The sequence below is a fragment of the Solanum tuberosum genome, unplaced genomic scaffold (assembly GCF_000226075.1).
Source record: "Solanum tuberosum cultivar DM 1-3 516 R44 unplaced genomic scaffold, SolTub_3.0 scf00017, whole genome shotgun sequence".
Classification (NCBI taxonomy): Eukaryota; Viridiplantae; Streptophyta; class Magnoliopsida; order Solanales; family Solanaceae; genus Solanum; species Solanum tuberosum.
The window spans coordinates 1,546,570-1,571,538 of NW_006238943.1; the positions used below are offsets into that span (position 1 = coordinate 1,546,570).

At 36.6% G+C, this 24,969-nt stretch overlaps 2 protein-coding genes across 2 annotated transcripts; one reads left to right on the plus strand and one right to left on the minus strand.

The window, feature by feature from the left end:
* The first annotated feature begins 3,246 nt into the window (after positions 1-3,246).
* On the plus strand, positions 3,247-14,875 carry LOC102583573 (protein SAWADEE HOMEODOMAIN HOMOLOG 2-like). Its single transcript, XM_006340194.2, has 9 exons — positions 3,247-3,429; positions 7,905-7,990; positions 8,088-8,133; positions 8,216-8,351; positions 11,752-11,815; positions 13,633-13,684; positions 13,892-14,035; positions 14,301-14,420; positions 14,498-14,875. The coding sequence occupies exons 1-9, from the start codon at positions 3,370-3,372 to the stop codon at positions 14,552-14,554; spliced, it is 765 nt and encodes a 254-aa protein (XP_006340256.1). The 5' UTR covers positions 3,247-3,369; the 3' UTR covers positions 14,555-14,875.
* Positions 14,876-19,166: 4,291 nt separating this feature from the next.
* LOC102583902 (uncharacterized) lies at positions 19,167-24,448 on the minus strand. The gene is made up of 16 exons (XM_006340195.2): positions 23,831-24,448; positions 23,018-23,149; positions 22,842-22,915; positions 22,665-22,734; positions 22,525-22,580; positions 22,348-22,419; positions 21,853-21,947; positions 21,655-21,721; positions 21,423-21,552; positions 21,125-21,343; positions 20,898-21,040; positions 20,648-20,822; positions 20,392-20,482; positions 20,141-20,298; positions 19,859-20,047; positions 19,167-19,752 (listed from the first exon to the last, which is right to left on the minus strand). The coding sequence occupies exons 1-16, from the start codon at positions 24,176-24,178 to the stop codon at positions 19,693-19,695; spliced, it is 2,079 nt and encodes a 692-aa protein (XP_006340257.1). The 5' UTR covers positions 24,179-24,448; the 3' UTR covers positions 19,167-19,692.
* Between the last annotated feature and the right edge of the window lie 521 nt (positions 24,449-24,969).

Consider the following 24,969-nt stretch of genomic DNA (forward strand, 5'->3'; position numbering starts at 1 on the left):
GAGAGAGAGAGAAAATAGAATTGGACAGGAAAATATTTGTATTTGTATAATTATAAGGGGTCGTTTGGTAGAGTGTATAAGAATAATGCTGAATATGATGTATTAGTAATGCAAGCATTAGTAATGCTTGCATTAGTTATGCTTGCATTATTTCTTATACATTGTTTGGTTTGATGTATTGGAAATAGCAAGCCTTGTATAAAGACTATTAAAAAATATTTGTTTACAAAAATACCCCCACATTATTATTATTAATAATAATAATAATAATAATAATAATAATAATAATAATAATAATAGTTATTCTTATTATAATAATAATAATAATAATAATAATAATAATCATAATAATAAAAATTATTATAATCATAATAATAATTATTATTATTATTATAATAATTATAATAATAATTATAATTATAATAATAATTATTATTATAATAATAATAATGTGAGGGCGGAGATATATATATTTGTATTTGTATATCTCGTCCCCCTCGCTATATACAAACACAAATTATACATTGTGCTTGTATAAAGTGAGAGAGAGACTAGCAGAAGAGAATCGAGAGAGAGTGAGCAGGGAGAAGAGAGAGACGAGGGAGAGATGACTGAAAAAGAGGAGAGATATAAGTGAGATTCCAAAGAGAAGTGATAAAAGAGAGAGAGGGGTGTAATTATAGCTAGAAGTAAATTCCGAATTGTAATTAATGCAAACTGTAGCTATGTTAGCTAATTAACTAGTATGTATTTACTTAACAACGTAATTTTGCATATATAGGGGAACTTTCACAAATAGCCACTAAAACAATTTTTATTATTCTCTATAGCTATAGTTTGCTAATTACGATTCGTAGCTACATGTAAGAGGGAGGAGAGAGATGATCGAGATTGGGAGAAGCAGGAGAGAGGCGAGCGAGAGGGGGGCAGAGAGTGGAGAGAGGAGAGTTGTATGTGTATATCGGTTAGATAATTGTATACATGTAACTAGTATGTATATGTATCAATAATTGTATTTGTATATCTGCATATAATTTGTATCCGTATACAATTGAATCGAGTTCAAACATTTGTATTTGAATATTAAGTGTCTTTCTCGTTTTACACAACACACAAATTATACATTTGTATTTGTATATTATTTGTTTGTATAAAGCAAGGGAGAGACAAAAGAGAACTGAGCATGAAAATATTCGTATTAATATAATTATAAGTGTATATAGGGCGGAGATATATATATATTTGTATTTGTATATCTCATCTCACTCACTATATACAAACACAAATTATACTTTGTGCTTGTATAAAGTGAGAGAGACTAGCAGAAGAGAACTAAGAGAGAGATTGAGCAGGGAGAGGAGAGAGACGAGAGAGAGATGACTGAAAAAGATGAGAGATATAAGTGAGATTCCAGAGAGAGAGAGAGAGGGGAGTGTAATTATAGCTAGAAGTAAATTCTGAATTGTAATTAATGCAAACTGTAGCTATGTTATCTAATTAACTAGTATATATTTACTTAACAACGTAATTTTCCATATATAGGGGAACTTTCACAAATAGCCACTAAAACAATTTTAATTATTCTCTATAGCTATAGTTTGCTAATTACGATTCGTAGATACATGTTAGAGGAAGGAGAGAGGTGATCGAGATTGGGAGATGGAGGAGAGAGGCAATCGAGATTGGGAGAGAGAGGAGAGATGTGAGCGAGAGAGTGGAGAGAGGCTAGTTGTATATGTATATCGGTTAGATAATTGTATATTTGTAACTAGTATGTATATGTATCAATGATTGTATTTGTATATCTGCATACAATTTGTATTCGTATACAATTGAATTGAGTTCAAACATTTGTATTTGAATATTCAGTCTCTCTCTAGTTTTATACAACACACAAATTAATACATTTGTATTTATATATAATGTGTTTGTATAAAGTGAGAGAGAGAGAGCGGCAAAAGAGAACTGAGCATGCAAATATTCGTATTTGTATAATTATAAGTGTATAAGGCGGATATATATGTATTTGTATATCTCGTCTCCTTCACTATATACAAACACAAATTATACATTGTGTTTGTATAAAATGAGAGAGACTAGCAGAAGAGAATCGAGAGAGGGATTGAGCAGGGAGAGGAGAGATGACTGAAAAATAAGAGAGATACAAGTGAGATTCCAGAGAGATGAGATAAAAGAGAGAGAGAGAGAGAGAGAGAGAGAGAGGAGTGTGATTATAACTAGAAGTAAATTTAGAATTGCAATTAATGCAAACTGTAGCTATGTTAGCTAATTAACTAGTATATATTTGCTTAACCGCATAATTTTTCATATATAGGGAAACTTTCACAAATAGCCACTAAAACAATTTTAATTATGCTTTATAACTATAATTTGCTAATTATGATTCGTAGCTACATGTTAGAGGAAGGAGAGAGGCGATCGAGATTGGGAGACGAAGGAGAGAGGCGAGCGAGAGAGGGGCAAAGAGTGGAGAGAGGCGAGTTGTATATGTATATCAGTTAGATAATTGTATATATGTAACAAGTATTTATATGTATCAATGATTGTATTTGTATATTTGCATACAATTTGTACATGTATACAATTGAATCGAGTTCAAACATTTGTATTTGGATATTCTGTCTCTCTCTCTCGTTTTATACAACACACAAACTATACATTTGTATTTGTATATTCTGTGTTTATATAAAGCGAGAAATAGAGAGGCAAATGAGAACTGAGCAGGCAAATATTCATATTTGTATAATTATAAGTGTATAGGGCAGAGAGATGTATTTGTATATCTCGTCTCCCTCACTATATACAAACACAAATTATACATTGTGTTTGTATAAAGTGAGAGAGAGACTAGAAGAAGAGAATCGAGAGAGAGATTGAGCAGGGAGAGGAGAGAGACAAGGGAGAGATGACTTAAAAAGAGGAGAGATACAAGTGAGATTCCAGAGAGAGGGGATAAAAGAGAGAGAGAGAGGGGGAGTATAATTATAGCTAGAAGTAAATTCCGAATTGCAATTAATGCAAACTGTAGCTATGTTAGCTAATTAACTAGTATATATTTGCTTAACCGTGTAATTTTTCATATATATATATATATACATATACCGTTTATTATTTGGTGGTCGGTTATACAATGTAAATTACCAAAGAAGCCCACCCATTTAACTAGACCCAAAACTAAACACCCGACCCGTTAGTTTTTACTTTCTTTTTGAAAAGGGCGCCCAACAAAACTCATACAAAGAGCTTTTCCAATGAGCATTTGATCCTATAATTTTTCTCTTTACACTCATTTTCTGGAGAATTTTTTCAGCTAAAGAATTCTGGGTTTTGTTCGAATTTACTGTTAAAATGGATCTTCGTCCCAGAAAACGACAACTACAGTCTATTACTGGCTTCACACAAGCTGAGGTACCTTTCAATTTCTTTTATTGGTTTTCAATTTTGTATAATGAAATCATGTTTTCAAAGTTTGGTCTTTGAAGGGTTGTTGAAAAATTGGATTAAGATGATGTGTATATTTGTATGTGGAATGTGAATTAAGTTAATATATTTGATCTCTATTTTTTTTTAATTGTTTTCAAGTTTTGGCCTTTAGATAGGAAGGGAGGGTGTGAAGGATACGGATTAGGATATAAGGTTAGTAGGTAGAAATATGTTGCCTTGTTGTCTCTCCATATTAGTAGTTGTAATATTGCTCGTGTAGTTTCTTGTCCTTTGATTTTTGTTACTATATGTTGATTCCTTGTACCTTGATTATCGTATTGTTTTGTTGTATTTTCTGTTTTGTTACTATTTGCTGTTTTTTATTATTATTTGTTGTTTCTTGTACTTCTGTTACTAGACTGTTTAGGACTGTTTTTTCTTGAGCTGATGGTCTGTTGAAAACAACTTCTCTACCTTTGAGGTAGTGGTATGCGTACACTCTACCCTTCCTATACCCGACTTTGTGGATTACACTAGGTATGGTGTTGTTGTAAGTTTTGTCCCTTTGGGGTCTTTGGAATTTGCTTTAAGATGGTAGATATTTGTATGTGGAATGTGAATTAAGTTGATATATTTCTTACCTATTTGATTTCTATTTTGAATTTCTAAATATTGTTTTTAAGTTTTGACCTTTTGGTGTCTTTGAAATTTGCTTTAAGATGGAGGATATTTGCTAAGTTGCTTGGACTCGGGTGCGGGTGTCTAATATCGGTGCGAATCTAGAGGTCGGATCCTCTATGATTTAAATTTTGAGATTCGGGGATACGGATCCATATATGGATACGGGTGCGGGCATTCGACTTAAAATAATTCAAATATCTATAAATAGAGTTATAAAACCTAAATAATGAGATATTATGTGGAAAACTTGAGGAGAAAATATTGATCAAGAGTAGAACCCTAGAAGGAGATAAAAGGAGAGGGAGTGACAATAGAAATTTATATATACAAGGTATCTCATTTCTTCAATTTCACCTTAGTTTTTGTTATTATTAAAGAAATCATTGAATCTGTCTAGAATTTCTTCCTCGAATTTGGTCAAAGTACCCAAAACCAATTGACCAGATCGAGTACAGATCCCACACCCACGTCGTGTTGACACGGGTGCGGCACCGAAAGGCGAAAATGAAGAGTCCGAGCAACTTAGGATATTTGTATGTGGAATATGCATTAAGTTGATGTATTTATTAATTGTTCTTTTTTAAAAGATTTTTTTTCTAATGTTTACAAGTTTTGGCCTTAGGGGTTGTTGGAAATTGCATCAACATGATACATGTACTTGCAATAAAATGAGATATGCATTATCACTCTGGCTGTGTGCAAAGAATAGTTGGGTCTGCAGTAGGTTAAGGTTCAGAGTATTAATATAGGTGACTCCTACTTGTTTGGAATTGAGGTGTAGTTGATTGATTGATTTTTTTTTGAAATATGCATTATGAACCCTTCCTACCAAGAGCTTAAATTTGTGCTTATTATAATCGGTCCCCCCCACCCCAAATACCCTTAGCTGCATTGCATCTAGTTACAGAGTGAATTCTGTTGTCAGTGTGCCCTTTCATTGTCCACATGGACCAGACTCATATGGTAGGCAGTAGTGGGATTTTTTTCTGCTACGTCGAAAGCTTGACGAGCTCATTGGGTCAAATATCGTTGAATTTTTCCATTGCATCACATTGCATAAAAGCTTAAGTTGTTATAGAGAGGATTTATTTATTTAACAAAAGAGGATCTACTTTGACGCTCAAATAGTTATATTCATGAGAGATAATAACTATAGCATACACAAGAAGGCTATCTTTGGTTCAACTGGTCAAGTGAGCTAGTTGAGTCTGAGTTGAACAGGTCAATACAAGCCGAGTTGATGAACGTTTGATGATTAGTCAGTCTAAAATTCAATTGGGTTGAGATGAATTATCTATTATTAACTCAACTTGATTAACTTAATCTTGAACAAAAGAAACTGGTTGCACTTTATAACAAACTTAATACCCTAGAGTGCCAAATAGCTGGTCTAAGCCTTTTGTGCTTATCAAAAAGAGTTGAATCAATAAAATGTGATGATTCAGTTCGTTCAAAATTATATTCAAATCAGATATTCATATATTGCATTGATTGACGAGACGCGTCGTGGAGTTAGTGATAGGTTATAAGTTTGGAGATAGTCCCTAGAGTCTAAAGGTTTTAAGTTAAGTAGGACTAAAACAGAGTACCTAAAGTGCAAGTTCAGTGATGTAACACGTGAGGCGTAAGTGAGAATGAAGATTGATGCACAAGTCATACCCAAGAGAGAAAATTTCAAGTATCTTGCGTCCATAATCCAAGGAGATGGAGAGATTGAAGATGATGTCGCACATCGTATTGGAGTGGGGTGGGTGAAATGGAGGTTTGCCTCTGAGGTACTGTGCGATAAGAACGTGTTGCCAAGGGTTAAAAGTAAGTTCTACAGAATGGTGATTAGATCAACATTGTAGTATGAGTTAGAGTGCTGGTGAGTCAAAAACGCCCACGCATAGAAGATGAAGGTAGTAGAGATGAGGATGCTTAGATGGATTTGTGGACATATTAGGAGAAATATGATAAGGATTGAAGTTATACGAGGCAAGGTGGGAGTGACTTCCGTGGTAGACAAGATAAGGGAAGCAAGACTGAGATTGTTTAGGCATGTGAAAACTAAGATTATTTTCAAATTTCGGAATTTGGGGTATTCAAAAATTGCATAATATGATCTATGTATATGTTGTAAATATGAGATATGCATTGTCACTCTACCTGTGTGGAAAGAATGGTTGGGGTTGCAGTAGGTTAAGGTTCAGTATAATAATAGTCAAACTATGATGAATGTTCTGTGGATGCTGAGAATTTATATTGGTGACTGATTTGTTTCCAAGTTAGGTGTAATTGATTGATTTATCTTGGAATTGTCATTACGAACCCTTCCTACCAAGAGCTTAAATTTGTGCTTATTGAGATTGGTTTTCTCTTTTTCCCCAATACCCTTAGCTGGATTATATTTAGTTACAGAGTTGGAATTTGTTGTCGTTGTGCTCTTTCATTGTCCACAGTGGATCTGAGACATGGCCGAAACTCACATGGGAGGCAGTAGTGGGGTTTTTTTTCCTCAATGGGCAAAAGCCTGATGAGCTCATTGGGTTAAATATTGTTCAATTTTGTGAATCGCATCACATAAAAGCGTAAATTGTTAGACGGGAAATTTATTATTTCATTATTCATTTTTTTTGCTCAAGTTTGTGAAACGCACCTTACACATGTTATTGATTCTCTTTATCTTTCTCCTAACCCAAGGATGGAGATATATCTTGTTGATATGTGACCGTTAGACTTAAACTTAGAACCACTATATGTTCTGAATCATCTTAAATCATATAAACCACGTAATATAAAAGTTTAAGCGGTTACAAAGGGTCTGCAACAATGCAGAAAGGATGAAAAGTTGAAAACAATTGGATGACAGTTATTGCAAAAGGTTAGCATGTCTCAACTCTTGGAATTGGTCAAACTAGTGGGTTTGGTTTAGTTTGCATTCTATATATCAGAGCTAGAGTGACTAGTGAATAAGGTTCTTGCTTTGAATGGAGCTCAGTCCCTCTTATCCCAGTCCGAGTATTTGAATGACATAGTAATACTGGCTGTTAACATACTATTGAAGCTATATCCTATGAAATTATATCTTTTCTGCATAATTTTGTAGAAATGGTAGTCTTAGTGTTTTATTTTAAAAGATCTTTGTCATGTTTCATTGTGATTGTGCATTCCATCACCACTGCCAGCCCTATCGTTTTTCCCTCGCCATGATTGAGCTGTGGAGATCACACCTGCTTGCTTCTCTTAGTATGCGGATGTAGGAGTAATTCATCCTTTCTAGTTTCTAGCATTGAATAATTCTCGAGTTGCTTCTTTTGGGAACTCATGCATTAGCTCATAGTTGTCTTGGTTTGGGTGGTCTTTGTGCAATTGTCTGGCAAACCCTGCTTGCTGGACACTGAGTATTGGTATCTTGATTCATGATATTGCAAGGGTGGTGGAATTCCAAAAAGAAAAGAGAAAAATGCTCTACATCAAAATGATGAAGAAAGGTAGAAAAGAGCTTCTTGAACTATACTGGGATTATTCTCAGATTCAGAAACTCTGGCTCTTACAAAATAGTTATTTCGTTTGTATCTTATTTTGTTGATCTGTGAGACTGGCTAGAATTTTCTCTTTGAGGAAAGATGTGTTTGAGTTTTTTGCACATTCCCAATTTGCTACATTTTAGTTGAAGTTCGCATTACATAATGAAGTCAATCCACAAACAAATGTATTGGAATTGTCAACTCTAGTTTCAATTATTTTCTTGTGACTTGCAATTTTTCATCGCCTTCACAACTCTTTCATTCAAGCAGGTTGAGAAAATGGAGAACTTACTAATTGAATCAAGAGAACAAGTTTGTGACTCAGAAGTCTGCAAGAAATTGGCAAAGACGTTCACGTGAGTTTGTACTTTGGACAAAGTAACAATTCTTTTTAATATAAACCAAACCGATCTGTACATGCATGATCTTTAATTCATTGTCTTGTGTTTCTAGGCGCTCTAAAGGACGTGCTGGGAAACCAATTGCTAAGTGGACTGAGGTCAGTGCTTCAACAACCTTCCTCTAGGACCTGACCTTCTAGCTTGAAGTTTCACTTGACATGAACTATTGTACTTGATTAGGTCCAAGCTTGGTTCCACAATAGGTTGGCATGCTATCCGTCAAAGGATAATTCAGCTGAGGCCAACCAAAAACTGCCTGATTATACAGAAGGATGCACTTTGAATAAAGCAAATGAAAGCTCTCATATTCCAAAAGGTCTTTTGCAACATATCTTCTCTATGTTCTTGACATCTGAATGGTTATATGAGACTGATGTGGCTGATTACAGCATTAATCTGTTACTTCATTACTGGCCCATTAACAGTGAAAGTTAAAAAAGTACTAATGTTTAAATTCGAGAAGATTGGCTGCTGACCTGACTACAACAGCTGCTTTCTCTGGAGAAATTTATTTTTGATCAAGTAAGCGTAATTCATTCATAAACATGGCCAAACTGGCCGTATACAAGTGGTATACCACAAGGTGAAAAAATTACAAAAGGACACGATTCTCTACAAACTCCGCCCAATCATCTATACCACAAGGAACTTTTTGGGCACACCAAAAGAAAATAAGGAACCGGGGACTACTTCTCAACCAAAAGAAACTTGGCTCTACTCCTTCAAAGCTCTCCTATCTCTCTCCAAACAATCCACATTAATCCAAGTGGAACATAATTCCAGACCCTCCATCTTCTCCTCCTTCTCCCACTCTTCCAACTAAGCATCAGATCTCTCACAGTTCTTGGTATCACCCACAGATGCCAATCCACCTAAACATATCCCACCATAACCTTATGGTTAGCCCGTCGCTCACCTCCTTACACATGTAGCACCAACATGCACGAAAAACCTTTCGCTTTCTAAAGTTCTACGCTGTCAAAATCACCCTTATAGCAGCTCGCCAACTGAAAAGGTACACCTTCCTCGGCAGTCGGCACCTTAGGGATCCATATTGCATTACATGGAAAAACATGTCCCTCCCTAACCAAAAGTTTTTCATAATATGAATTTTCGCTGTGAACACTCCGTTAATCTCTGAGTCCCACCACCAAGCATCAGGATTATCCACCAGATTGGTTTGTCTATGTAGTAAGGCTAACAATCTTTGAAAATTAGTCACTTCCCAATCGATAAATAACCTTTCTAAACCTTCAAGTCCCAAAAAGTTTCTCCACCATGATTCCCCCTAATATGTTGAATCGTCAAGTCTTTTTGGCCAGATATTCTGCACTACCTCTAAAAGTCATCTTTCAAAAGTGTGTCCCTGTACCACCCATGTCCCCAAAAATTAACTCTCCTTCTGTCTCCAACCTTGAATGAGATATTTTCCAAAAAACAATCCTATCCCTTCAAGATATTCTTCCACACACCACCACCGTAAGGCAAAGTGATATCTCTAGTTCTCCACCCCCTTCCAAGATCCCTTATTTATCAACAATCACCCCCCTCCACAAAGCTTGTACCTCCCCCCAAACCTCCAAAGTCATTTGCCCATTAAAAGCTCTATTAAAGACCTTTAAATCTTTAATTCCAAGACCTCCCCATTTTTTAGGAGATGTGACAATCTTCCACCGCACCAAGTGAAATTTCTTTGATCTATCCACCACATCCCATAGGGAATTACTCTAATCTTTTCCAACTTCTTAGTAACAAAAGTTGGAGCATGAAACAAGGACATATAATACGGGGGGAATGCTTGATAATGTGCTCTTAATAAGCACTTCCTTCCTGCTTTTGGACAAATATCTTTTGTGCCACCTTGCTAGTCTCTTTTCAACCCTCTGAACAACCGGGTTCCACACCGTATGATCCTTATTCGCTGCACCTAACGGTACTTCAAGATAGGTAGTTGGGAGAGCCCCAATCCTACAATTTAAAACTTGAGCAAGCAATCCGATGTCATCCACCTCCCAACAGAAGTCATCTAACACTTCCTCAAATTAATTTTAAAGGCCTGACACCACCTGAAACCTAGAAAGGACTTGACCTAAATAGTCCAGGGGTCTCAACTGCATCACAAAAAAGCAAGTTATCATCCACAAACAACAAATGAGACACCAATATTGTCCCTGCACCCCAAGTGTTGGCATCAAAGCCCTTCAAGTAGCTCCCCACATCCTGCTCAAAGCTTCCATAACTAGAATAAACAACACCGGTGATAGAGGATCCTCTTGTCTCAAACCCCTCGAACTCCCAAAAAATTCACACGGGCTAACATTCACCACCACAGAAAATCTCACCGAAGAAATGCAAAAATAAATACATTTTCTCCACCTCTCCCCAAATCTCATTTGAAGCAGAATATAGAAATTAAACATTAGCACCTTTAGATGAGAGCCTTGGAGCAACGTATAGTTGTCCGTGTGACGATGTGATCTATGGGTCACAGACTCAAGCCGTGAAATTACGAAGGGATGCTTCCCTTTCCTAGACCCTACATGAAAGCGGGATTCTTTGTGCACCGGGCTACCCTTAGCACCTCTTGATGCCTTTGTGGAATATTCACTATTTCAAAAAGAAAAAGTTATTGTCTTAGTGTCTATAAATTTGCTGGGGAGATAAGATTATATTACTAATCCTTGGCTCCCATTGAGGAATTAATTGTTGAATAGTCCCACATCACTAGGATGTGGTATATTTGGTTTTGGCAATCCTCACCTCATGAGCTAGCGTTTAAGGTTGAGTTAGATCCGTAGTTCATTCTTGTCATTGTACTAGTGCGAGACTCATCTCTTGGTTTACCCAATGTTGGCCCCCGTACTATGTTGTCCACGCACTAGTTGGCAGGCATACTCAAGAAAGGGTTTTGAGTTGTCCCACATCGGTGGGATGTGATAGTCTGGTCTCCTTATATAGTCTTGGGATGTGGTATTTTGGCTCATTATAAACAGTTTTGAGAAATCTTCACCTCATGAGCTAGCTTCTTGGGTTGAGTTAGGCCCAATGTTCATTTCGTACAAGTTAAATTGGTTTCCAGGTATTCAAAAGGTCAGTTATGTTTAAGTGTTAAGTGAGAAAACGTCCGTCACAGCAATGCATTTGTTTGACATCATGCAGTTATCCTGCACTATTTATTGAATTAAACTATTCATTACTACTTAATGTTGTGCAAACTGCATTCAGCAATGTTATGTCCCCCGAGAGTGTCTATTGGTGGCTACTAGTCCACTGATTTGCCTATCATTAAATTCTCAACAATACATTATCCTCAAGGAATTTATCTCCAAGTTCATATCTTCTCTAAATTTGAAAATAATATCCGAAACACATAGGACGACTCCAATAATTTAAGTTTACAGAGAAATTTTTCATCTGACTGTTGTTGGGCCAACTGAAAGCTTAATATCCACTTAAAGTTACATCCAACTGACATAGAATGAGATGCAGAGATAGAGAAATCATGTTGAGGTTATCTGGTACTTCATGGAGAAAGTAAGTAGTCGTTGAGATATGAAATCGCCTAGCCCTTTCTTTTTCTTAATTCTATTTTCTACTGTAGATAGTTGCAACTATCTTCATGCTGAATAGTTGCTTCTCCTTCCTCTAAAGTTAAGAATTGCATTTCTTTTTGGTATCAGAAATGTACAAATATAGTCCTGACAAACTTTTCGCAGGCCAGAAAGATCCAGCGCTGTCAGACTTGGAATTTGAGGCTAGGTCTTCAAAAGATGGGGCATGGTAAGATTTCATTAGCAAGCAAGAAGGTTTTGGTCTTTCAGTCAATTTTATTTTTTAACAGACTCAAATTATTTACTGGCTACACTACAAATTTCAGCATTTTCTTCTAGATGCATAAATCAGATTTATCAGCATTTTGCGTTAGATATGTTGTCAGCTGTATTGGTGTTAACTTTGAGATGCATATTCTTGTGATCTTGTTTATATTTTCCTGTCGTTGAACCACTACTTTTGATGCATTTAAACTTATGTCAGTGCTTCTATTTGTTTGTGAAGCCCATAGCTCAAGAGGTTCCATAAAATGACGTTAGTTGCTTGAATATGACATCTGTGTCATCAACATTATCTTATTTTTCTATCTTTTCTTTTCGGAAAGTTTTATCTGTTTTCTCTTTCGGTCCTTTCCATTTTGATGGATGATCAATGACTGCTGGTTGGAGAATGTCTTTATGTTAACTTGTTTTGAAATTTGAGCAATATTAGACCCCATCCGTGTAAAAATGGAGAACCAGAAAAACTCTCGACTTCTTCTGTGTGGTTAGTGAGTTCAAGTGTTCAATTGGTTCAATAAGTAACATTGTCCAAATATTTTCAATAAGTCTAAAAGGTTCATGTTGAGAAGGACTAAGACAAAGTATTTGAAGTGTAAGTTTAGTGATGTAATTCATGAGGCAGAGTGAGGATTGATACTCTAGTCTCCCCTAAGAGAGGAAGTTTCAAGTATCTCGAGTCAATAATCCAAGAAATTGGAAAGATCAATGACGATGTTATACATCGAATGGAGTGGGGTGGATGAAATGGAGGTCCGTATCCAGTATCTTGGGTGATAATAATGTGCCACCAAGACTTAAAGGTATGTTTATAGAGTGGTTGTTAGACCATCTATGTTCGAATGTTGTGGAATGTTGGCCGGTCAAGAACTCGCACGTACAAAAGATGAAAGTAATGGAAATGAGGATGTTGAGATAGATGTGTGGCATACTAGGAGAGATATGATTAGGAACAAAGATATTTGGGACAAGGTTGGAGTGGCCCCAATGGTGGACAAGATGAGGGAAGCGAGATTGAGATGGTTCGGACATGTGAAGAGAATAAGCACAAATGCTCTAGTGAGGAGGTGTGTGAGGTTAGCTATGGTGGGTTTGAGGAGAGGTAAAAGTAGACCGAAGAAGTATTGGGTAGAGGTGATTAGACATGACATGATATATGTTATGGTCTCTTGTAATGAATCTAGTCATGGGACACTGCAAGACAAATCAGAGTTAATGTAGCGTGAACTAGGAGTCTGGAATGAGGTTTTCTTTTTCGACCTATGGTGATGGTTTGTTAAGAGAGAACCTGCAATCTCTTGAGTTAAAGTACTCAAGAATGGGATAATTTTTTGCTTAGATTTCCTGCAATAAACTGAGTTTTAAATACAGTACTTACAAGATAAATACCCCTAGAAACTAGGACATAACTTCCTAACGTTAGTAGAATGAGAAACTACAAACTAATACAAAGAAATAACTACTACTAGAATGAGAAACTACAAATAACTAGTAGAAAGAAATAAGTACTGCAAGTGACTACCTTCTCCTATGTGCTTCCTGAATGTTTGGAGCTGGTGAGAGGTCCTTAGAGCAATGACTAGATGCTTCTTCAATCATCTTTGCTTAGTTTAAACAAAAAAATCACAGCTTGTTTGTCAAGGAGGGTTGTTTTTTCCCCAAAATTGTATGACACTTCAATTTACATATTCCTCGTGGTGTTATGAAGTCAAAAGATTTGTACTTTCTGGCGACATGATTAATAGTGTTTTCTTCTGGATTTTACAGGTACGACATTGATACATTTATCGCTCACCGGTTTCTCAACTCTGAAGAACCTGTAAGCCATTGAACTTAGCCAATTATATTTATTTTAGAACTAACACCATATAACCCAACAAGACATTGTGGGATAGGCCAAACTGTTCGTAATAAATATTTAGCAAAGAGCTAAAGTAGCTCCTAATCATATTTCTCATATGAAATTCGTTATGTAAACATAACTAATACAATTGTACTTCTTCTAAGAAAATGTAATGTATTGCAGGAGGCTCTTGTGAGATTTGTGGGCTTTGGGTTAGGGGAGGATGAATGGGTAAATGTAAGGAAGGCAGTCCGTGAGCGTTCCGTTGCTCTTGAGAATTCAGAATGTAACAAAGTACAGGTTGGAGATATTATTTTGTGCTTCCAGGTACTTCTTTATTCAAAATTCTTTTCACAATGTTATCGAAAATAAAAAGTTGAAATTTTTTGTTTCCAATTTATGATTGCCAAGAACAAAGGATTCTCTTTAGAGGATTGGTTGGGGTGTTGATAGATAGGTAGTACAAATAAGATCATAAAACAAGTACAAATGTATTTTCTCTCCTTATTGCCTCAGGCCCTGGCATATATTAGTTTATCACAGTTGTGCATAACTTCTTATTTTATGTTCTTTTCATTTTTGTCTCAACTAGGAGGGAAAGGACGAGGAAAAATATCTCGAAGCTCAAGTTATAGAAATCCAAAAGAAATTGCATGATATAAGGGGCTGCAGATGTCTCTTTGTGATTCGATACACTGGTGATGACACCGAGGTAGGTATTGGTTACATTAACGAGTTATCATTTTGTAGATGGACTAAATTTACCAGATTTCACTTCTTCTTGCTCAGGAAACAATTCGTTTGAGGCGAATGTGTGTTCGACCAAGCATATTAGGGCGTCCTTGATACAGTTTGAACTTTGAATATAGTAAGACGTCATCAGCATATGCTGCTCAAATGTTCAATCATAGAAATGTCTCCAATGAAGAGGAAACAAGTCAGATGATCGTATTATCTTACTCTATTGAGATAGCCGATCCAAACTTGTTTGGGACCAAGGCATAGTTGTTGTACTCTTATTTTATAGATGCAAAAGAAATTTGTGAATTGTTGCCCTGGCGTATAGACTGTTAAATAGGAGTATATTTAGTTTAGCTTTTACTTGCCAACTATGTCACTGATTGCCATAGTGGTGGAAACTATTGTTATGTCAACTTCCTTTAGACTTTATGGGTTAGAAATTGTTGTGTTAAAGAAAGGATTAAACTAGACTTTTTTATGGGAAAGCCCCAATTGCCAGCAAGTCAAGGTAGAACATTAGAAACCAGGAGGTATGACTCAAGAGATTGACATTCCTACTTGGAAGTGGGAAGTGATCAATATGGACTTCATCACAGGTTTACCTCGTACTCGCAGACAACATGACTCCATTTGGGTGATTGTTGATAGGGTTACTAAGTCTTCTCGCTTTTTGGCGGTCAAGACTACAGATTCGGCGGAGGATTACGCCAAGCTTTACATTAATGAGATTGTGAGGTTGCATGGGGTTCCTTTGTCTATCATCTCAGATAGAGGTCCTCAGTTTACCTCTCATTTCTGGAAGTCATTTCAGAAGGGTCTTGGTACTCAGGTTAATCTTAGCACAGCATTTCATCCCCAAACGGATGGTCAGGCAGAGCGTACCATTCAGACCTTAGAGGACATGTTGAGAGCTTGTGTGATCGACTTCAAGGGTAGTTGGGATGATCACCTTCCTCTTATTGAGTTTGCCTACAACAATAGTTACCATTCCAGCATTCAGATGGCCCCTTATGAGGCATTGTATGGGCGTAGATGTAGATCTCCAGTTGGTTGGTTTGAAGTAGGTGAAGCAGTCTTGATAGGACCAGATTCGGTCCTTGATGCTATGGAAAAAGTGCAACTCATTAGAGATAGACTTAAGACTGCTCAGAGTCGCCAGAAGTCTTATGCAGATGTGAGAAGAAGGGAACTAGAGTTCCAAGTTGATGATTGGGTTTTCCTGAAAGTGTCACCTATGAAGGGCGTGATGAGATTTGGTAAGAAAGGAAAGCTCAGCCCATATGAGTTAGAGTTGCCAGCAGACTTAGCACCAGTGCATCCAGTCTTTCACATTTCTCTTTTGAAGAAGTGTGTGGGTGATCCAGCATCCATAGTGCCATTAAAGAGTGTGGCCCTGATTGGACTCATAGTCCAAACTATTTACCCGACTGCTTTCTTGTTATATTCATTGAACCACTGCTTTTTCATCCCTAATATCATTAGAATATATATATATACTCTAGCGGTATCTGATGGTATCAAGCAGTAATTGAACAGTCTTTTCACTAAAACATTGCTTGTTCCTGCTTGATGCCATCAGCATATTTTATTTTTTTTGGTAACTAAGTTGATTTCATTACCAAAGTAAACATTTGTATCAGTACACATAGAGAGCATTGCTGGACATCATGCCCCAACAACCTCCTAGCAACAAGACATTAAAACATAAACTAAACCAATCTAACAACTATCACTAGTATAAAGATTTTAAACTGGATAGAAGTTGTGGCTTTCCAACCAATTAGTGAGTTTGACAACTTTCCTTGCTTTAATGTGGACTTCTTGGATTACTTGCTTGATCAGCCATGTTGTGGTTTGTTTTTTGCTTTGAAATATTCTAAAACTCCTTTCTCTCCATAAAAAGTAGACAGTTGCTGCTAATATCATTCTATAAATCACTTCCTTTAGCATGTTGCACAGTCCATTGAAGTTCATCATTCCATAACATAGGTGTTCTCCTGATATCAACCCACAGTAACAGATTCTACCACACCTGGGCAGAGACTGTACAAGCAAAAAAAAAAGATGAGAAATGCTTTCATTTTCCACTTCACACAAAGGACAAGTCTGAGTTGTTTGTATCCCCCAGCTAAACAACCTATCCCTAGTACTTAGTCTGCCTAGAGCAACCAATCGTAGAATGAAAATCCATCTAGGTACGCCAATGTTGTTGCACACCAATTTCCTCCAACTGACCTTCTCAAATTGCCCCCTCAATTTCAAGTACAATTGCTTGGTATGTGGGAGATCACTTAATTCATATCCAGCAGCCACAAAATATTTTCCCGCTTTCAATATTTTTTGAATGACCCATGATGCATTTGGGATATCCTCATAGATGTTCCTTCCTCTTTGATACCATCAGAGTATATATAATTTGATAGTATCAAACAATAAATGTGCATTAGAAGTTAAAAACAGGAGATATGAAAGTAAAGGGCAGCCCTTGGTAAATAATTTCCTTTTTTTGAAGTAAGAGTGTTCTGTTCCCTTTTTTAAAAATTTCCATATGGACTTGTCCAAAAAAAAAGTCTAAATTACCAATATCATGGATGCATAATTTACAGAAATGACAATTAGGATATATTTTTATGTGATTTATTTTGTAGTGACTATTATCTGAATAAGTTGTTAAACATGTATAAAAAGTAGCAAGCAATCGACACACAAAGATGTATGGATGTATTTTTTTCCAGTCATAAATAGATGTTACCACTCCCCATATTTCAAAACTGAAGAAATGTTGTTCCAAAAATAAACTTACAAACATGTTTTTATTGCTACTCCTATTAAGGACAATATATCAATTTTCTCATGCCCGGTCCAGTTCCTTTGCATCTATTTAACAGATTAACAATCACTATAAATGCCACTATCATCAATTTTGGTAACTGCATAGTGGCCAAAAGGTTCCAATTTAATTCAAATATTTTTCACAATTGAGGTCATCTGTAGTTAAGCAGACATTTAGTTGTTGGTCAGTTCAAAGTTTCGATATGGGTATAATGCAGCACAGCGACTTGTTCAACACCAGAAAAGGCAAATAGACACCAAGCTTGGCTCCTGGAAGTACCATGTAGTACCAGGGTGATGCAAACCACACCTGCTCTCCATTGCGCAGGTGCTCATCAACAATGAAAGCTACTGAACTCAGATCGGGTAGAGAAAGAGGACAAAGCCTTTACATTGCTTGTTTTATTAGCGTAGGTGTTCAAAACTGCGAAGCTTCAGACTTGATTCACCGCTGGAAGATCTCACATCATTGATATAACTCACTTGTAAAGCCACAAGCAGGCAAAATCAACATCAACAGAAGATTTTGTAAGTTGAGGGCAACCTGCAGAAGGAATGAATACCTTGAGAAATGCCACACCACACTGTTACAGCAATTTTGCACAACCTGGTCTTAAAACCAAATGGGCAAGTACTCCTATAGTAGATGAGGAAAAAGTTATGCTAATAGGTTTCCAATATTTGTCCGACGTCTGGGGGCAAAGAGTGGAGTTCACTGCTGATAAAACACATCTTTGCAGAAACCAAAATTATTCATGTGAATGCAAGAATCAAAAGAAAGTACCTAACGATCATAACATGACTGCACATTACACAGCTTGCACGGAGGACTATAGTTAAGGAACTGCAAAAGAGGATTCCAAGAAGAAACAGCACAACTGGGAGGATCCTCTATGAGAAAATACAGTTGCTGTAACAGGCAGGGAGAGCAGTTTCTTTAGAGTTAAGAATGGGCTTAGCTAGAATTAATAGGAAGACTGTTATGGTTCATCCAATTTAGGACCCTACTCAAGTTTTGTCCAGATCTTACAATCATGCATAAACCACCGAGAAGAGGGTAAGGAGAATGAATTGATGACTTCCACCTGACCATAGGTCATCTTCTGTCTTCTCTAAGGATTCTGACCCATACTATTAGACGCCAATCCAAACAGGTAATCAAGAAATTTGACCTTGATTAAAGGCAAAATATTCCAAATTAACTTCTAGATTGTGCACAGGGTGATAAGAAACAATGAAATGACAAAAGTGATAAGCTATAGGAACTTACATCCCCAAGGAACCACCTTAGGAGTAACAAGCTCATTCTTCAGCCGGCAACTCCAATTATCCTGTAAAGAGATTACATACTTGATAAAACTGTGTCAAAAATATGCATCAGAGTTCACATGCGTAGTAAATCTGTGTCAGAGATATGTATCATCTAGAGTTTAAGAACAGAATAAGCAGATTAGTAACTTCCGCATCTAAAGTGGCTCAAACCTTGTATAATACTCAATACCTTGGGCTCAAAATCTGCAGTCATGTTGCAAGGATGTAACTTCTTTAGATTTATGAATGATTGCATATAGCTTTTTATAATGAGACCTCAAATACTAATTCAGGAATCAAAATATTTCATAGTTAAATTTTTTTAACATCAGTAGTAACAGCCCTTTTCCAGGGCTGTTGTTTCGAAAACAGCCATAATTAACTGGCCAGATGTATTCTGATAAAGAAAAAACATACTAACTAAAAATTCCAAGACTAAAACCAACTACAGCACCTATTTTGTGTGTACAAATGAGGGAGAGAGATATTTGTGCTGAAATTTCTCCTGTCCAATCACAAGAACTGCCGAAGTTGATCAATGAGTACACACAGCAGTAGAGACAATCAAAGACAATATTTCACAATTTAGGCAGGAAGCTTATCATTTAGATGCTGAACCAGCATAAAAGAATTGATTAGCATAAAGGCAGAGGACAAAAGTCCAAACCAGGAAAAAGGGCAAGAAGAAATAAAGAGAAGATTGATTGCCAATGTTTCAACTCCTTAGCAAAATCTTAACTTGCATGGTTCATAAAACTACAAAGAAAGCCTGTTTGGCTTAATCCCTAAAAAAGGGGATCTATTTGACCTATACAAACTTTGACCAATAGTAACCACCACCACCCCACCCCTAAAAAATTACACTCATGAACTGACTGACAAAAATACCATCCTGGACATCAGGAACAATCACATACACTAATGGCCAGGGTACTTTGCAAAAATCATCTTCAGAGGAAAAAGAAGACTCAGATTTGACAAGGATTAAATATTTCCATCCATTTCTCTCAATTAGACCAAAGATAGCAGGCACTTGTTCAAGCACTACAATAGAGAATCTCATGGCACCAATGAAGGTACTTGTAGGAACACTTTTTGTCTCAAGAAACAGTTCGCCCATAACAGACAGATGCAATGTAAAGATTCTTTGCCCATTTCTCCTGCAGACAGAAATATACACAGTTAGCTTAGAAAATAGTAGGCGCGCACACACACAGATGTGGTTTACAATAAAAAAAACTAGGCAATAACTGATGCAACACCAACCTTGACATGAGTGCTGGGAAAGGCAGAGGTACGAAGTGTCTCTTGCGTTTCATCAGGAGGTTTCCTTCTTGGTATACTTAGAACAAATGCAGCTTGATCCCATGTAGCTGCAGTCGCTGTGATACGATAACCAGCATCCCACCTCTTATGGATCCCTTCACTAGGATACAGAAAATCCAATTCCACTGTCTGAAAATTCACAGAAGCACATGAATACTAAAATTAGGAATTGGAAAACATCATGGACATGACCCAAAAGAATAATAAAGAAAAGGTTTAAACCTGATCAGAAAACCCAGACCCACGAGACATAACAATTGCCCATTTATTTCCTGAAGTTGCCATGGCAGTGACATAGAAACCCTCCTTCCATTTTTTGTTTATCCACTTAAATGGAAAGGACTCGCTGACTTTGTAAGACTGCTGCAGATACTGGGTACCTGATATTCACCGCAGAACTAAATTTAGTACCCTCTAATTCGTGGAATCACATAATAAACACATACATATAAAGTCAGCAATGTTCCTCTAACCCTTTGACATGACAACTAAAGAGCTCCCGTTGCTAGATCCTGCCAAAGCACTAATATAATAATTCGTCTCCCATTGCTCCATAATCCATTCCTGTACCCAAACAGAAGACAGAGGATTAACCAAACTCCTTATCAGTAGTAGTTGACCCATATCTGAACCAGTTAAACAGACATAGCATAATAAATGTGGATATCCGCAACATAGATTTATCAGGTATGCTTCAAGATTGATCACATTCAATAATAGATAAGAGACCTTGTGAAGAAAACAAGGTGACAATTTGTAAACTTGATCACTAAATCCAGTCCCTGCATCCATGATTAGGGCCCACAAGCTCGAACAGCAGGCCACACTGCTGATAAATAGTCCATCCTCATTTCCTTTATCAATATGCTGAGCTAGCCTATCATCAGCAACGTTATAGTGATACCTGCAACCCGATGTTGTAGTTGCTTTATTTTTCGAAAGCCTTAAATAATCAAATTATGGCCAAAAGAGTATATACCGTTGCTTCATCGGGCGACGACCATTGTAAACACTGATCCACTGTGTTGCGGGCATTCCCATTCGCACCTTCTTCTTTGGCTGTTCATCATCGTCGTCTTGCACTGTCAGTCTACCTCTCTTCTGTCCAACTTGATATATAAGCTATATAGATCAACAACGAAATTCAGCTTCTCTCAGTGACTCAACTCAAGGAGTAACCTGGAACTGATGAAACATGCAAAATACCTTCTGTGCACCATCAGTGTTAATTGGCCTATTGTCTGGATTTGGACCTACTATCCCATCAAATAAGGAGATATATTTAGCGTAGTTAGGCTCTTCATCAAATTTCAAGTTCACAACATACTCCACAAAGTGTCTGAATGGAACAGGGCAGAGTAAGCAAAGAGTTTCCGGAGAAGTTGCCATCTTTTTCTTACAGACAAGGAAACCTTTATTCTCACCCTAGATTAAAAAAATCATTATCAGAAAAAGGAGACTCTGTAGTAACAAATACTGCTATCAAGTAGAGAAAGGTGCAGACCTGATAACCCTGCCACGGCAACTTGGCTCGGAGAAGGAAAATGAGTGTGTAAGCCAGAGATTCTAGATCATCCCTCCTGCTTCCAGTCCGTCCAAGGTGAGCATGCACACTAGCATACCTTACAGTTCCTCTGAAGCAATGGTTTTCTCACTATTTATTGAATGCACGTCTAAATACAAATAGAGGACACAGAACATAGAGAAAAGATAAGGTAAACTGTTGATCATTGTACCTAAAGACATCAGGCCGCTGATCATACTCAACATGTAGACCAGTTGAAGTATCACGCCACTTTGTCGCTGAAGTATTCAAACAGGTAACAGAAGAGACATTGCATTAATAAAGCATGATGAAGATATCAAATGTAAATATTAAGAAAGATAAACACACATCTATGTTTTCTTTCTAGATAAGTTCCAAAATATTATACCTAATCCAAGATCAACTAGAAACAATTTTTTCTCGTCAGGAGTTCCAGGTGGTCCAAGAAGAAAGTTCTCAGGTTTTACATCCCCATGCACATACCTGGGAAAAACAGCAGCCAGAACGATAAGACTTACTTCAGAAACCAATATACAGTGTTTCCTTGAAATACTGAAAGTTTTGCACCATTGTCAACACTCAACAAGATCATGTCAAATATGGTAAAGTAGTTTAGCATTTTGTGGATTCATAGACTTCAACACATAAATAGATGTAGTAAGTTAAATCTACCGTTCTTATGATAAGTAGTTATTAACATCCACTTGTTGCAACAAGACAACTTTATAACTCCCTTCTATAACGTCAAATAACAATTTTCCTCTGTACAAATCCAAACTTGATTGATGTGGACTATATGCCGATTACACAGAACTTATAATCTCTAAAATAGAACACAGCTATCCACATGAAGTAACATAACATTCATTTATATAAAACTTACCCTCTAGAGTGCAACTTCTCTAATATTGAGATAGCTTCAATAGCAATGCATGCTACCATTTCAGTAGACATCCTGAATTTGACAACATTAAAGATCCAACACATTTGAGTTCAAGGAAACAGCATATGATATCAAAAGATATGCTCCAGAGTACAAATAATAGAAAATAGATCTTACATATGGGAATTGTTGTTCCAAACATCCCATAAACTAGGACCAAGGATATCCATGACCTGCAATATTATAGGATATCAGTAATAGTAGTGGAGATTGGAAATCAAATCCAAGTAACTCAACTACATAAAGAGATCACGTACCATAATATAGTAATCACCTTGCCGTCCTTTATAATGAACACGCGGTACACCATGACTACCACCAAGGACACTAGGGAATACAAGAAAATGACATGAAGTGTAAGATAATGTTATTACCAGGTAATCAAAGTCAGAATAAAGGACCTACAGATATAATGGAAAAAAATGGAGACTTACTTGTAGACCTGCCACTCATAAGGTGGTCCATAGTTACAACCTTTGCTACTTCTATGCTCAAATTTTAAGGCAACCTAAAATCAGAAATGACAGTAGGATCAATTTGCATATCAAAGAGACACTTCTCTGACATATTCAGCAGAAAAGGCAAATGAATGCAATAAGTAAAGTTCCACCTCTACCGCTCCAGGGCCAGTTCGTTCAAGAGGATTTGTTGTATTTACCCGACGACCTACATACACTTGACCAAATCCCCCTTTACCAAGCTTCTTCTCAATCCTATAAGCTGGTGATCCACCAACCTGGACCTGTTAACCACACAAGGACACTAGTAATTCAACAACTCAATCTGAATCCTTCAATTATTTGAAATAAAAAGCAAGAATAGCAACATCAAATTTCTCTACGCCGACAGCGATATGGAAATCAGTCACTCGTTTATTGACAAGTAAAACTGAACAAATGCCTAATATATTAGAGATAAGAAGGCACGTTAAAAAACCAACAACTTCAGCATATCATTCACTCATCCTTTCATCAGTCCCTTTAAAAGGGCCTCAAAACGATAAAAGAAAAACAAACTTATCACTGAAGAAATCAGGTGAAGAAAACAAAATAGTCACAAATAAAAGAGGATAGAAGTTTCTGGTCTATGTAAATGTAACTTTGTGTACTAAAAACACCTAGAAGACTGAGCTTTCCAACTTCAAACTCTAATTTACGCACAAAATCCAACACTCTATTTGCCTTAAAAAGTCAAAAATGAAACCTTTGATACTCAAAAGTATGTTTGAGAAGCTTTTACCCCCCAAAAGAACTTTTTTTCCAAGATTTTCAAACTCAACTTTTCTCAAAATCTGTCTTTGCAAAAACTCAAACAAACAACACAGAGTATCATAATCAAATAGACCTATATTGAGCAAAAAAATGAATACTAATAATTCATATAACAAAACTATAACTAGCTCGAATTATCAGAATACTCTTACCCTTTCAGGCAATGGAGGAGTGCTTCCTTCATCATCTGCCGCTGCTAAGCCTTTATTACCACTTCCTCCACCACTCTCATGCTCATCCATCTTTTCCACCTCCTCCACCTTTACCTCTTCACCAGTCCTCCGCGGCAACGTGATTTCCTTCACAGCATCATCACCATTCACAACGTCGTTTTTCTTCTTCCTCCCTCCTCCCGCTCTATTCCCTGTACCTCTCTTCCTCAACCTTGTCGTCGGCGCGTCCGGTTCGTCTTTTCCCGGTGACGGCGCGTGTTGTACGTTCGGAACAATCGGTTCACGGCCTTTACGCACAGAACTACGCAGTTGACGCATATCGATCATCCATCAACTTTGAAAAACCACAAAAAAATCGAATTTTCTAGAATCTTCCACCGGCCGTTCAAAAGTGAGAATTTATGAAATCGGAGAACCTGTTAGCCGGAAAATGTGTGTCTATATATATTGTATATATATATGAATTAGGGTTTTGGATTGTTGAAGATCTGTGGAGGGAAACGGAAGTGAAAAATGGCTACAAATCTAGGGAGCTAATGGAGAAAGATGAAAACAATTTCTTCTTAGAGACTAATTTTTTTGTTAAAATGTTGATTAGTTATAATTATATGGAAGAAAAATTATATATAATAATAATAATAATAATATGAAAAACTCCACTTAATTTTATGAACTTGAACTCCACGGTAAAAACGTGTTCATACAATATTAAAAATTACTTATCATGTAGTGATGATATAAAATATTTAAAACATTTTCTATAAAAAGTAGTACAATATTACTATCATGAATGTATAAGTTAATGTTATATGAAATAATATTTTCCTGCTTGTTTTGGTAATGTGGTGTGACTAAGACTGGGCACTAGATTGGTTGTACTGGTATCAGTCCGGTCTGATAGTATTCGAGACGAAATGGGATATATTGAATTAGTATTCGGAATGGAGTGATATCATGATTTTGTATTGATATACCAGTATTGGTTCATTTCAGTTCGGTTTCGGTAAATTATTTTTAATTAAAATTAAAAATAGTATTTGTGTTATTGTTTTATACTTTTATTAGCATTTCTTTTCTGTTTATTTAATTTTTTTTAAATTACAAACTTAAGTTATTTA